Source organism: Morus notabilis, unplaced genomic scaffold (assembly GCF_000414095.1).
Source record: "Morus notabilis unplaced genomic scaffold, ASM41409v2 Scaffold548, whole genome shotgun sequence".
Taxonomy (NCBI): Eukaryota; Viridiplantae; Streptophyta; class Magnoliopsida; order Rosales; family Moraceae; genus Morus; species Morus notabilis.
In genome coordinates, this window is record NW_010361124.1 from 78,585 (window position 1) to 93,704 (window position 15,120).

General features: G+C 34.6%; 1 protein-coding gene across 2 annotated transcripts; it reads left to right on the top strand.

Annotated features, from left to right (window-relative positions):
- The first annotated feature begins 2,432 nt into the window (after positions 1-2,432).
- LOC21387095 (protein ROS1) lies at positions 2,433-11,755 on the top strand. 2 transcript variants are annotated; one of them, XM_024165883.1, is made up of 20 exons: positions 2,433-2,537; positions 3,070-3,493; positions 3,673-5,130; positions 5,224-5,616; positions 6,386-6,476; positions 6,567-7,749; positions 8,004-8,083; positions 8,266-8,350; positions 8,422-8,513; positions 8,593-8,661; positions 8,785-8,821; positions 8,916-8,998; positions 9,162-9,632; positions 9,935-9,971; positions 10,054-10,117; positions 10,241-10,377; positions 10,577-10,642; positions 10,728-10,842; positions 10,932-10,970; positions 11,417-11,755. In XM_024165883.1, exons 2-20 carry the CDS (start codon positions 3,190-3,192, stop codon positions 11,533-11,535), a joined length of 4,923 nt encoding a protein of 1,640 aa, XP_024021651.1. In that variant the 5' UTR covers positions 2,433-2,537; positions 3,070-3,189; the 3' UTR covers positions 11,536-11,755. The 2 variants fall into 2 exon arrangements, with proteins under 2 accessions (XP_024021651.1, XP_024021652.1); XM_024165884.1 differs by lacking the exon at positions 2,433-2,537 and adding an exon at positions 2,668-2,866.
- Positions 11,756-15,120: the final 3,365 nt, after the last annotated feature.

A 15,120-nucleotide genomic window follows, 5' to 3' on the forward strand; every position in this document is an offset into this window, starting at 1 on the left:
ATATGTGGCAAACAACAATGCTCTAACGAGATTTTATAAGTGGATGAATAGACAGTCGCGTCTGTCGCGATTATTATTTTCTTATGATTGCATGCTCTTTTTAAATATGCACGTGTGTTTTTACAGTAGAATTAATAAAAACAAGAAGAGTGTTGCATTTTAAAATTTATTATTTTTATTTATTTCACTAAATTGAGTTTTTAAATTTAATTTTATTATAATTAAAAATTTTCATAAAAAAAATTACATTAAACTTTTTTATTATAATTAAAAGTTATCATATAAAATCACATCTCAACTCGATTAAAAATTTAAATCAACGAACTGAACGAGACTTGTTTATTTCATTAATTTGAGTTTTCAATACAGTTTTGCTACAATTAAAAAGCTCTCATGAAATAAAGTCATATTTTTTGCTGCAATTCATTTCACCAAATCATTTTTTTTTTTTATAAAATCTCAATGTAATCTGAGAATTTTTTTTAAAGAGAAAATATATTCTGCAACATGGAAAGACAATATATAAATTATAATCTCGTATTATAAGAAATATGATTCCACCTATAAACTCAAATAAAACGATAGAAATATCTAATCAATTAATATTGAGAATCTCATAGCACCAAATCACATAAAAACTAAAAAGAAACAAATCCAACCCATAAAAAACGTAACAAAACTCAAAATAAATAGGAAAGACACGCACTAACAAGAAACAAATCCAACCCATAAAAAAAGTAACAAAACTCAAACCAAATAGGAAAGATACACGAACAAAACAGAGTAAAAATCACATTTATGACAAACCTAAACAAAAGTAAATAATAAAAAGAAAAAACAACTACAAACAACAATTACAAAACTTCCAACAGAGAAAAATAGATCAACGTCAGAAATAACAAGAAAAGATCGAGCGCCGAATAAAGAGAGAAACTGTTAGAAGTGGTGTTTTAAAAGCATAAGATGTAATAAAAATTTTATTATTTATTTAATAAAATAGAAATTTCATTATTTTATGTGAATGTATTATTGTATACTTTATGAATATTAATGAAAATTTTACAATTATTTATGCCACCTTAAATATTGTATATAAGTGTTATAAACTAAAGAAAATATTTAATGATAAGAAATGAGTCTATAATGAATTTAATCAAAATTTGTAATATTTAATTAAAATATTATTAATACATGTCATTCTTATTAAAAATAAAACGAACTTTATTTTCATCGTTGATATGCAAAGATATCAGATGAGTATATTTTACATAATAGAGTATTATGCAATACTACAACATAGACATAATTTAAATTTTTGATAATTTTTGTACTAAATTCAATACCTGTATTTCACAGTAATGAATACCGCCTATCACCATGAAAAATATATATATACATATATACATGTTGATATATATTATTTGTGGACATAAAAGCTAAAAAGTTATTACTTTAAAAATGATAACCGCTCTCAAGTGCACAACAAAATGTTCTAAGATATTTAGATAAATAGATCACTACTTACAGTCGTGTCGAAAAGTTAAAAGCAATGTTTATTTCATATATTCGTTTAATTTTAAATCATAATTTTTTATTTTTTATAATATTTTTTTTATAAAAAGTACACATAAAATAAAAATAATTTTAAATTATAATTTTAAATTTATAAATTAAACACTTACTGAATCTTTTTCGAGCAACTATTTAAATAAAAAATAAAATAATAATTAATTATGTCAGTTATGACTGTCCTTAATATGTTTTATTCAAGCAAGTTTACTTTTTTCAGCGTAGAGCACTTTTCCTTCAAAATTAGAAAAGTCAACAAAATTTTAGATGCGGACAAGTACATACAAACCCCCCCACAAACATATTATATTCTTATTTTAAGTTACGTGACCGTGCATGAAAACGTAAATTTACCATGCAAAATTTTAAATGATATATCGTTAATCTAATTACAGAAACAGAAAATTCGTCGTGTTATTTTAAATGATATATCGTTAATCTAATTACAGAAACAGAAAATTCGTCGAAACACGAGGCAGTGATCAGTGATAACCACCGCCTGAGAAGAAGCGTAAATTAGTTTTCCACCAAATTCAATTAACGCCTTCAACAACCCACGTGCCAAGTGTCATGTTTTTTGCCACGTAAGCAAATTCGAGCGTCAGTTGCGTCACGCGTATCACTCTTCTCTTGCCGCTTCACAAAGCCCATGTTCATTGGCGAGCAGTCTTTTACAGCTTTACCCCTGCCAGGGAATTAATTAATATTTTTAATATGTGGTAAATATTGAAAAACACGATTAGTATTTTAATTGGATTTAATTGTTTACCGGGAAAAGAAGTTATCACTTCAACATGCTCTTGTAATAATGATGCTGACTGTTGTTTTAATGTTTGGTTTTTTTTTTTTCCTTCTTCCTTTTATATAATCCTCAGTTTCCGTGAGAAAAGACTTGGTTTTTGTTTTGTTGCCACCTCCCACCAAGTGACCGATGAAAGAGATCTCCGGCATTGACTCAATCTTCTCCGGTAACTCTCCTCAAAATTTTGTATTTGCGTTATTTTTATTATTTATTATTTATTTCGTAGTACTTTAGAGAGAGAGAGAGAGAGAGAGAGCGAGCTAAGTGGCATTATTTGAGAGAATTACTGAGAGAGAATCTGGAAGGATTTCTGGTTTTGCCGTCTTCAGCTAGAACCGAGATTTCAGTGATATTATTAGTGAAAGGAAATGGTGTAAAAGGTTGCATCTAATTTGGTTTTCTGATCCTTTTCTTCGCAACCCTTGATGTACTTGCCATGATAGAGCAACTGGGTTATGATCAGAGATCTGCTTTCTTCAAAGATTATGTTTTTAGGTGATGCTTTATGGACTTTGGTGGACTGGGTTTTATTTGTTTTTGTATTTCCTTCCTAGATTATAAAAATAAATAAATAAATAAAACCGTAGTCTCTCTCTCTCTCTGTGCCTGTTTTCTCTCTCATACCAACGTTCTAGCATTTGCATTTTCTTCCAACTTTGCAGAATTCATGACTATTTCCTCTGTTTCTTCTCGTCTAGGTTGGATAACACCATACGAAGACCATCTAGAGTGAGAGAAATTACCGGCCAAAAGAGTTGAGACCAGGGGCGAAAAAAGAATTTCAAAAATCTCAAGAGTTTTGCAGGGGAGGCAGAGGAATGGATGTTGGAGGAGAGCAGAGCCCAAATGAGGCCGAGAATGAAGCTTCTTGGGTTCCAATGACACCTCAAAAGCCAAATTTGGGAGGGAATATGCAATTTGCAAGTTCACGGGCCTCGGCTAGCACTTCAGGAGATGAAAGCTTCACGCATTGGGGATCCGCTATCAATGCCGGAATGTCCAACAAGAAGGTTTACTTTGAGACAATGAACAGGTGGAAAGGATTTTCTTGTCAAGAGCTCTTGTTTCAAGCAGAAGCCGGCACTATCATGCCTTCAGCTACTCAAAGTTCTGAACCCAAGTGTAAGATTTGGTTTACAAATTACAATGCTCCTTCTTTGAATTGGCCTTTTTTTTCTTTTTTCTTTTTTTTTAAATTTACTATCACTGTGAGCTTTCACATATTATTCACCACAGAAAATGTAGTTAGCATCGAGTTGCGATCTTGATTACTAATCTGTAATGTACCGGTCTTACTGCAGGCCAAATTCCAAACCCTCGTCATCATTCCTACGATCTTAATTTGTCACCTGAAGCTACATTCAGCATTTTACATGGCAAGAGCATCCCCAAGTTCGCACCTCTCACGCCAGACAAGTCCACGAGAGTAGATAACTCAGATGTAGATACAAGAGACTGCGACACAGAGAAGCAGAAGAATCAAACCACTACAGCGATGGAGCTAGTCAGTGAGCCAGATAATGATGGACAAAGCCCAAGGCCTGCAACAGAGTCCTCACTCATGGTAGACTCCACAAAACTCCAGGAGAAACAAAATTCTGACAAGGGAGACGGCCAAGTAATCGACCTGAATAAAACACCGCAGCAGAAACAAAGAAGGAAAAAGCACAGGCCCAAGGTGATTACAGAACGGAAACCAAGAACTCCAAAGCCAAAGACTCCGAATCTTGCTGATTCTAAGAAAAATACAACAGGGAAGAGGCAATATGTTAGAAAGAATAGAAATGAAATAGCTTCAGAAACACCACCAGAAGTAGCTGGACAGTTTAGCGACTCCAAAACACGAACGCCTAGGAAGAGGTCCTGCAAAAGGACCTTAAATTTTGAAGAAAAGCAACCAGAAGCCGAGGATTCAGCATATAGTTCTTCCAAAGTGAATTTGGAAGTGAATTTGGAAGTGAATTTGGAGTGGCAGGTACCTAATTTTTGCACCAGTAAAGTTTCAAAATCAACTATTCAAGTCTGCAGTAGTATTGAAGAAGTTCTGGCAAGAAACAAACAAGCAGGGGCGATCTATCATGAAACCGCTGGAACAGTTATGTTGGACGAGGACAGACCACCATGCCCAATGAGTCCAAACGATTCCAACTGCAGCACTAGTCTAAATCTGACACAAGGACAAGAACAAGCTAAAGTCCCCATGGGAAACTACCATCATGTTCTCAAAGTAGCAGATTCTGGAAGCGTGAATATGAATGGTGCTTTGTATAATAGTCTACATGAGTATGAAGTCTCTTGGTTGAATAATAAGAAAAGGAGAACTGATAAGGGGCAGAACAATACGACACAAAGCATCATATTTTGCAGCACAACAAAAGATCGCTGTAGAGTTTCAGCTGCATCTGGACAAGCTGGGAAAGGCCTTCAAGAAAACCTGCAAACCAACAAGTACATCTTTATGCCTTTAAGTCCAGATGAGAGGCCAACGAAGAAAAGATCTATAAGAGCTCATAAGTGGGTTTCACTAACTAGTGTAGCAGGACGCAAGATGGGGATATCTCATCCCAAAAAACTTCACGATGTAAACAATAATGGGGAAAGAGTTGAAAACTCAAGTGGAATTAGCAGCTGCATTCATGCCCTAATTGCACAGACAAGAGAGACACTAGCAAGAAAGAGCCGAACAAAGAAGAGAAATTCTCCAGCAGTCCAAAATCCTACATTGTGCGGTGACCAACAATTTTATTCCAAGTTCGCAGGTACTTCAACAGTTGTCTGCACACCATTTATCATTTTTTTCATACTCCCATTTGTAGAGCAGTTGTATGATTTTTTTCACCTTCTTATTGTAGGACCATCAACAACGATGCTTTCTGTCGATGCAATCGACAGGCAATTGAAGTGCTTGGACATCAATAGAGAAAGCAGTGTCCCTTATCGCGAGAGCAATGCAATCATTCCTTTTAGTATAAGATATCAAGAGCAAAATGCACTCATTCTTTATAGAAGAGAGGGCACTGTTGTACCCTATGCAGGTTCATTTGATCCTATCAAGAAACCTCGTCCTCGACCTAAAGTAGACCTTGATGACGAAACTAATCGAGTATGGAAACTTCTCTTGGAGAATATAAATAGCGAAGGTATTGATGGAACAAATGAAGAGAAAGCAAAATGGTGGGAGGAAGAACGAAATGTTTTTCGCGGACGAGCAGACTCTTTTATAGCAAGAATGCATCTTGTGCAAGGTACAAAGTTTTAATATCAGCCACCGAATAATCTAATGCAGTAGAAAGATAATTGTGTGTCAAACACACTACCCATCAAGATTTCTTGTGGTCAACTAGCCAAAGAATGCCATATTAAATAAGACGCAAAAATTTTAAAAGTCCTACTTATATCCTCAATGCTAAGAGGGGAAGAAACAAAACGAGTGGAGAGAAACAAAGATGCTCCTTCTTCATTAACTACCAAATGGAACTTAAGAATTTCTTAAATCATATTTACCTCGCCTTCCCACGAAAGCCTTATACCAAAGTTTACATGCCATCCTTCACCTAACTTGAAGATCAGGCACCACCAGACCAGCAATCTTGGTGCATGCCGCACAAAAGTTTATGAAAAGCTGAAATCTCTTCCAGGGTGATATTCCGTGGTGCCTATCCTGGATCCAAAAAATTAAAAGGCTTTAGCAACTTGCACTTACTGCTAAATTGCAAATGATGTATCCACTCCACACACACACACACACACACAGAGGTAAGAAATTGAAAAGGTACAAGAGCTATTCCACAAATGAAAAATTGCAAGAGAATACCCAAAAACAAAGATAATACAAAGACAAAAATTGTGGTTAGAATCTTCATTTGTGCCTAAAATTAAGAGTATTTGAAACTTCAAATACTGAGCTTAAGCAGGGAACTTGTGCTTATTTGAATTTTTTTTTTCTTTTTGCTACGTCTACTCATTGCATTACGAAATCTACAAAATCATGACAGTACAATGAAACTTCTGCAGGAGATAGACGATTCTCTCAGTGGAAGGGATCGGTTCTAGATTCAGTTGTTGGTGTTTTTCTCACTCAAAATGTCTCGGACCACCTGTCTAGGTAACAATGGTTTATAAGAAGATTATAAGATAACTAAATAGTAATTAGATAGAAAGAATTTCTTTCACCATTCTCTTTATGATGTTACAGCTCAGCATTCATGTCGCTTGCTGCGCGTTTTCCTCTCAAGTCAAGAAACCATGACAAAGCATGTGTGGTATCAGATGAACCAGAAGTGCGCATAAGTGAGAGTGCTCCAAATCAGCCAGTTTGTGACAGGACTTCCTTTATAGCCCTTGATACAGAGCACATTGAAATAACGGGTGCTTCAGAATGTTACATGGAACAAGGTGGGAAAGCAATAACTGGTCCAGTCTCACTGCAGAATTCTGTGGATTCTACCACCTCTCAAAGTTACAAGTCGGGATCTTGCTCGGGGAGCAACTCAGATACAGAGGATGTACCAAATAGATCTGAAGATCACTGTTGTCTACACAAGGATGAATCCTCCACGCTAATGGAGGCGTATCAAAGGCGTGAGCAGATGCCATCTAACGAGAAGTTAAAGGATGAATGCAATGACAATAACGCTACGGAGCATGAAAACGAGAGACAAAATATAGACAAAGCTAGTCCTAGAACTTACTTAGAATCATCCATGGACCCTGCTAGCAGTAATTGTATGCATGAAGCCACTAACGAAGATGCATTGATAATTGAGAGCTTTAAGGTATTCAAGGAAGATACACAATCTTCAGATATTTCGCAGATCAGAACTGAAAACAGTGCAAGTGATCAGAGTACATTAACAGTGGAATCTGCAAGTCAAAAAATTATTCAAGAGAAGATCACAGTGACTCTGCAAGAAACCGAAAGGTGTCCTAATGTGCTGTGCAACAACATTCAGGTAGAGCAAAATATACACACTGAATCTCAAAACAGCCTCGTTGAAAACCCAGTAAACTTTGAAGCGTTGACTGAGGAAAAAAACATTGGAATAGAGCAAAAAGTGCCAAATCATTCTGACGAAACCCAAGCAGTTATGAAAAAGACTGAATCAGATTTTGATTACTGTGGTCAGTCATTGAGTAAGGAGTGCAGTGAGATGGATGCCACTACTGAAAAATCAAGGGGTAAAAGGGTAAGAAAGGAGAAAAAAGATCGGGACTGGGACGAACTAAGGAAACAAGCAGAGGCCAATGGACGAAGAGAAAGAACAGCAAAAACAATGGACTCCTTGGACTGGGAAGCTGTTAGATGTGCCGAGCTTGAAGAAATTGCTGATACAATTAAAGAACGAGGCATGAATAACAAACTTGCAGAACGAATCAAGGTACCTGTATAACGCTCAGCATATTTCTACAGTGGAAAATGGAAATAAAGGGCACATTTGGTTCATGCATTCAAACCAGTGATTCTTGATTCTGACATTGGAAATTCAAATTTTGTGAGAGAAAAACACTGTAGCAGAATCAAAACCATGGGTTTAAATGCATGAAACAAGCGGGCCCAAAGTCATTCTAAATCATGCCATATTTTATATAAAACTCTTTGGAGTAAGCTAATTATTGTTGAGAAGTCATGCAGGATTTTCTTAACCGGCTGGTAAGAGAACATGGAAACACCGACCTTGAGTGGCTGAGGGACGTTCCACCCGATGAAGCAAAGTAAGCCAAACGGAAATGACCAAACCGAACTCATAAGTTTGGGAACTAAAATCAGATTATACAGCTCTTTCTCTTGCATGTTATTATCATTGATCCAAAATTGGTTATAAATATTCTATCTAAAACATGTTATACGTCTGTGGTTTAAAATTTTTAATGCAAAAATCACCTTGTCCTTGTAGAGAGTATCTGCTAAGCATAAGGGGATTAGGGCTGAAAAGTGTGGAGTGCGTGCGACTTTTGACGCTTCACCATCTTGCTTTTCCGGTAAGTTCGCGGGTGTGACATCGTGAATAGATGGAGCTGATCTCAATAATTAATAATCAAATCTTTGGTAGGTCGACACAAATGTTGGACGTATTGCTGTACGACTAGGATGGGTACCCCTTCAGCCACTGCCCGAATCACTACAGTTGCATCTTCTTGAACTGTGAGAATTCTGAGCCCTCATATCACTCCTGCAAATTATAGGTGCTTAAAACGGGATTTAATATTCTGCTGCGTCATAGGTACCCAGTGTTGGAATCTATTCAAAAATATCTATGGCCCCGACTATGCAAGCTTGACCAAAGAACACTGTAAGAGCAAATCCCTTCAAACTTAGCATATTAAGACGTAATTTTTTCCAATTTTCCAACTCATAGGATGGGTAAAAACAAAATGATGAATTGATCGATTGAACTGTCTCTTTTTATTTACAGGTATGAGCTACATTACCAGATGATAACATTTGGAAAGGTAATCTTTGCTTGTATTAATTTCTGTTCAGACTGATTTATTGTTCAAGGTTACAAGCTAGGAATAATCGAAACAACATTTTTTTACTATGCAGGTTTTTTGCACAAAAAGCAAACCAAATTGCAATGCATGTCCTATGAGAGGAGAATGCAGACACTTTGCAAGTGCATTTGCTAGGTTTGTATCCCATTGGCTCCAAACAATAACACCTATGTTGCTTATCAAGAAGAGAGAAAAATAGATAAATAGAGAACCAACACATGTACTGCAATGCATTTCCATTACCATACAAGGAACAAAAGTCATCCAAAACTTTATTAACAAAAGGTTTTGAATGCAGTGCACGGCTTGCTCTGCCAGGGCCTGAGGAGAAAAGTGTAGTGATTTCAACCAATAAAGGAAATGAAGACATAAACTTTACTGATATGAACGAGAAGACACCTTTATCCCTCCCTCAAGCAACCAAACAATCAGAAGAAGAGCGATCGTTGGAAGTACACCACCAATCAGAAGCAATAGTTGGAACCAGTTACTGTGAACCAATTATTGAAGAGCCAGCAACACCAGAGCCAGAGTGTGCAAATACATTAGGGGACATAGAGGACTTTTTCTCTGAAGATCCTAATGAAATTCCTACAATCAAGCTTAACATTGAAGAGTTCACTCAGAATGTACAGAACTACATGCAAAGAAACATGGAACTTCAAGATGCTGAAATGTCGAAGGCCTTAGTTGCTTTAGGACCAGAAGCTGCTTCTATTCCTATGCCCAAGCTGAAGAATGTGAGCCGACTAAGAACAGAGCACCAAGTGTAAGTGGGCATACTAGGTCTGCCAAACCCACTTACTATCGATACATAGATTTGTAAGACAAAGTTAACCAAAAGTTCACAAGCCTATCCACTAAAAAGTCCAAACAAAAGAGTACAAGATCTGTATCTCTGAAAATCGAAATTAACTAGAAACACACACACACACACACAACTAATAGGATTTAGCTGAAAACCAATTTTGCTTATAAGCATACCAATTTAGTGTTTACGCCAATTTTTATAAGAATTATGCAACCCCAAACTGTAAAGATTATTTTACTAATTGTTTCAGCACGATGCAGATATGAGCTTCCAGATTCGCACCCTCTTTTAGACATGGTAAGTACTTTACGTATTTACAACGAAAATCGAATTAAACTTGTAAAACTTTGATTTCTACCGACTCTTGTTTCATATACAGTTACAGTTGGAGAAAAGAGAACCTGATGATCCAAGCCATTACCTTTTGGCCATATGGACACCAGGCAAGTAGATTCTAGACAGCTATACACACACATTGATACAAATATATAAATATATAGCAAACCAATATAATAGATTCCATTGTTCTGCGTGTTCTAACCAACTCAGTTTATATTTCATCTCAGGTGAAACCCCAGAGTCCACTGAGCCACCTGAGAGGTGTTGTTCCCAAGGATTAGACAAATTGTGCAATGAAGAGGGTTGTTTCTCATGCAACAGCATCCGGGAGGCAAATTCCCAAACAGTCAGAGGAACAGTTTTGGTACGACTAATGATAAGTAAATAACGATTTGATACAAAAACAACAACAGACACATGTACACAACAACTATAACTCTGATAAGAACAATATCAATAACCAACTAGAAAACTGAAATAACAGCATTGATTATGGTGATTTTGAATCTTCCCCATATGCTATGGACACGGATCTAAGTAATGCTGAAATATTTCATGAACAGATACCTTGTAGGACTGCTATGAGAGGAAGCTTTCCGCTTAATGGGACCTACTTTCAAGTTAATGAGGTGAGACAACCTGTTCCTTTGTGACTGAGGCCTATGTTCATGGTTGGGCAATATTGACTGGTTCAATAATTCAATTCCTATACAGATGTTTGCAGACCATGATTCAAGCCTTGAGCCAATTGACGTTCCTAGGGCTTGGCTATGGAACCTACCAAGGCGAACTGTGTACTTTGGAACCTCCATTCCAACAATATTCAGGGGTAGTTATTGTAAACCGTGATATGGAATTAATTTCTTACCATTGACAAAGGAAAAAAGTTGACATTAACATTAAAATTTATGTCACCAGGGTTGACAACACAAGGAATTCAACAGTGCTTTTGGAGAGGTATGTAAAAAACCTGAATTCCTATTTGCCATGACAATCTAGCTACTTTAATTTGAGATTTGTTATTGCTCTCCTATTGACCTAAGAATATTATTTAAATATTTCTAAGTGAATAATCTGAACTCCTATTTTCCATGACAACCTAGAAAACTATCTAAGAACACATCACAAATCCAACTCAAACTAGCACAGTCAATGCAATAAGCCTTAAAAAACCACTAACCTGAAAAATAAAGGTATTTGTGTTAGCAATAACACGGTTTTCCTGGCAGTAGAATTCCAATTGTCTTCTAATGTATTTGTGCACTCTGGCTCTGATAATTGCTAATAGCACGGTTTTCCTTTGTTTATCTCTCAATATGTTGGTACGGAGATTGCAAAGTAGACAATTCAGAATTCAACATGTGGAATTACTATTTGCTTAGAAACTCAACCTTGTTTTGCAGGTTATGTCTGCGTGAGAGGATTCGACCAAAAAACCCGAGCGCCGCGACCTCTAATCGCGAGACTTCACTTTCCGGCCAGCAAGGGGAAGAGAACAAGAGACCCGAAGAACGACGGGTAGAAGACAGAAGGAGAAGCTTGCCGCGACGTCGTTCGAGTCGTCGGAGCCGGAATTTTCTCTGAAGATTAAAGAAGCGCGTTTAGGAACATCAAAAAACCCAGTAGATTAGAGTTTCTAACAATTTTCGGACAAAAATCTCCAGAAAAAAATGGGGATGCAAAGAAAAAACGAAGGCTGACCTAGTAAGTTGTATATCAACAAGATTTGTTCTCTTCTGAAACTTTCTTCTCCTTCTTCTTCCCTTTCTTTTCTTTTGTGTTGAAGAAATCTGACGGAATCCATGGCTGGCAAGTGAAATCTGGCGACCGGAGGACGACGCTACTGTAGTACGTGTGGAGGACGATGGGAAATCCAAAATTTTGCCGCTTTACCGCCACTTTCATCTTCCCTTTCCCTCCAAATACACCTTCGTTCGTCCTATTGCTCTCTCTCTCTCTCTCCTTTTTGAAATGGCCTTCGTCCTATTTCTACTATCGTCGCTTTTTTTTTAGGGTTTGTCTACAGTCTTTTTACAGCACGATTATATACGTTAAAAGACACCGATAATATTTAACACCGTAATTTACTAGACACCGAGACTCGCGACACGATATTCATATTGTATAGAACAATGTCATACCACTCATGAGATATGAGTCGTATTGGGCATTATATGTTAGTAAGAGTGGGGTTAACTATTTAATTCGAAAAATGAAGTAAATGAGAGATTTATGATACATAATTAAAATAAATTGTAAATTTTAAAATATGATAAATAATTAAAATAAATTATAAAATTTAAAATTATCTGAATTAAATAGTAATAATTTATGGGATTAAAAAATGTATTGTTATTTACTTTAAAATTTAAATATTTTAAAATTTGTTATTTATTTAATTTTAAAAATATACTATTCGTTATAATTTTTATTTTTTATTAGTTGTGTCGATGGTGTTTTCGATGAGATTCAAACTTTCAATTCCATAGGGACATCAATAAGGGTGAAATTTATGAATTAAAATACTAGGAAAAGAAAACAAAGACTAAAGAAATATATATAGTCATTTATGCAGGAGTAAACTAAAAAAGGACTTTGTGTTCTAAAAAAAAGGAATTGAAAGAGTTTTTTTGTTTTATTAAAAATTGAAAAGAGTTTTTGAACTCAGCAACAGATTAATCTCAACTCTCATTTGGTTTATTAGTTCAAATTTTGTTGATTTAATTTTTTTTTATTTGAACATGAAAATTTAAACTGTATGGTTTAAATTGTAGTTTGGATTAGCGTTTAGATGTGCAGTTAATTAATAACTCTCATTTGGTTTATTAGTTCAAATTTTGTTGATTTAAATTTTTTTTATTTGAACATGAAAATTTAAACTTATGGTTTAAATTGTAGTTTGGATTAGCGTTTAGATGTGCAGTTAATTAAGTATAATGACAAAAAAGACATTTTATATCATAAAAAGTACCTCAAGGTATTTATAAGATGTTTTCTAAAATTCAAAAGTACCATTACTATCCTAATATTACGAAAAACATAGGGTACTGACAACATATTTTGATATTATATGAGATACCCAAATGACTTTATTCCTTTTTTACAGGAGACTTTGATGTTGGCCATGCATATTTCATAGATCTATTTTTTTTAGCTCATCTTGGTTTGTATTCCTATCTAGAATTCTGGATTAATTACAAAAGTTTCCCTTGAATTATGTTATTTGTAACACTTTATCCATTAATATTTAAAACGTAATATTCATTCCTCCTTAAGAATGAAATATTAATAAAAAAAAGTCTCATCCGTTAGGTTTTTTTAATGGAAATTGATATTTGATTTGTTATTTTGAAGTATTTTAGTAGCTCTATGGTTTAAAATTTAGTTTGAACTTAAACTAATTTAAATATTAAAAAAAATCATAAATGTTATTATTCTACTAAAAAAGAGATTTATAAAATTTTTAACTTACATTTAATCAATAATAGATGCATAATAATTAAAAGTTAAAGCATAAATAAGTTTTAAATTCAAACTAAATTTTAAACTATAGAGCTATCAAAATACTCTAAAATAATAAAATAAATATAAATTTCCGTTAAAGAAACTTAACGGGGGGCTTTTTGTTAACATTTTATTGTTTATGAGGAACATATGTTACGTTTTAAATATTAAACGATAAAGTATTATAAGAGATATGGTTTAGAGAGAGTTTTTATAATTAATCCTAATTTTTTTTAGCTCATTATGGTTTGTATCTCTCTCGCGAAGATCTGGGGAAAAATTTTCTATAAGCAATATTTGTTGTCCTCTAAGGGAAATCATGTCTTTCTTCGTACAAGATGGGCATGAGCTCATGCAGCAAAATTTTAGGACTCGTTTAGTTCGCTGATTTAAGTTTTTAATTTAAGTTGATATGTGACTTTATGTGAGAACTTTTTACTGTAACAAAAAAGTTAAACGTGACTGTTTCTGAGAGTTTTTTACTATAACAAAACTCGAATTGGTGAAATTAACGGGGCCTTAGTTCTTTTTTTTAATTAAAAACATCGTTCGACATGTTATGATACAATAAGATATGGACTATAATAATCCTTCTTAATCTATATTGAGATTCAATCTTTTACCCTGAGATTGTATTTATTAATAAGAAAAAGTAGTCATACCCTACCAAAGACCTTTTTTTTTTTTTTTTTAATTTGATTGGTAATGACATGCATCTTTTTTCTAATAAAAAATAAATAAATTCTCGTACATTTTATTTTTCATTTTTTTTATAACACCTCTACAAACTTTTAATTTTGTTAAATTAGATCCTGAACTTTAAAATATGTAGTAATTAAAATTTAATTATTAACGAACATTATCAAGTTGATGGTTTGAAATACAAAATTTGCACATAAGAGACAAATCTCATCATTTTTCAAACTTGAACATGTGCAATTTCTATATGTAGGAGTGTCACGCCCCCCAAACGGGGTGGGTGACGTGGAGCTCGATTAGGAATTAATAAAGCAAATTCATAACTGGACCCAACATTTAACTGCATTAAAATATAATTATATTACTACAGAATCCAAGAGCCTCTGACACACAGGGCTCCACCCCACAGGACATACAGTATCATACATACATGCTCATGTAAATAAACATTACAACAGACATCAACCACAGTCTAGTAAATCCAAATATTATATAAGTTTACAGAATCTCTCAAATTCCTTACATTTGTCCAAGAGGATGTCCACGATCCTCACTTGATTCCAACAGCAGCACAACTCAGCTGATCCGTAGCAATTATCCAGCTACAGTGCCCTGCTCCTGAGTCTCCTGGGAGGGGTTTAATACATTTGAAACATAAAACATGAGTGAAAGGCCCAGTAGGATATAATTTAAAATAATTATTATAAATAAATGAATAATAAGTGTGCGGAGAAATACATAAATAAATAAGTAAATAAAATAAGACATTCAGTCCCGACAGAACAGCCGGAACCTCACATCATTTTTCTCAAAGGAAATATAACTGTAAATAACCGTTTTACAGGCTTTAGCAAGTAATTAGTACAAATTACTTACCTAACCAAGTGCCTCGCCTACCCGGACC

Excerpts from the sequence above, each read along its gene's own strand:
- LOC21387095 (XM_024165883.1), top strand. The coding sequence starts at position 3,190 with ATGGATGTTGGAGGAGAGCAGAGCCCAAATGAGGCCGAGAATGAAGCT. Across the intron at positions 5,131-5,223 it reads ATTTTATTCCAAGTTCGCAG|GACCATCAACAACGATGCTT; the intron begins GTACTTCAACAG and ends TTCTTATTGTAG. Across the intron at positions 9,972-10,053 it reads CGCACCCTCTTTTAGACATG|TTACAGTTGGAGAAAAGAGA; the intron begins GTAAGTACTTTA and ends TTTCATATACAG.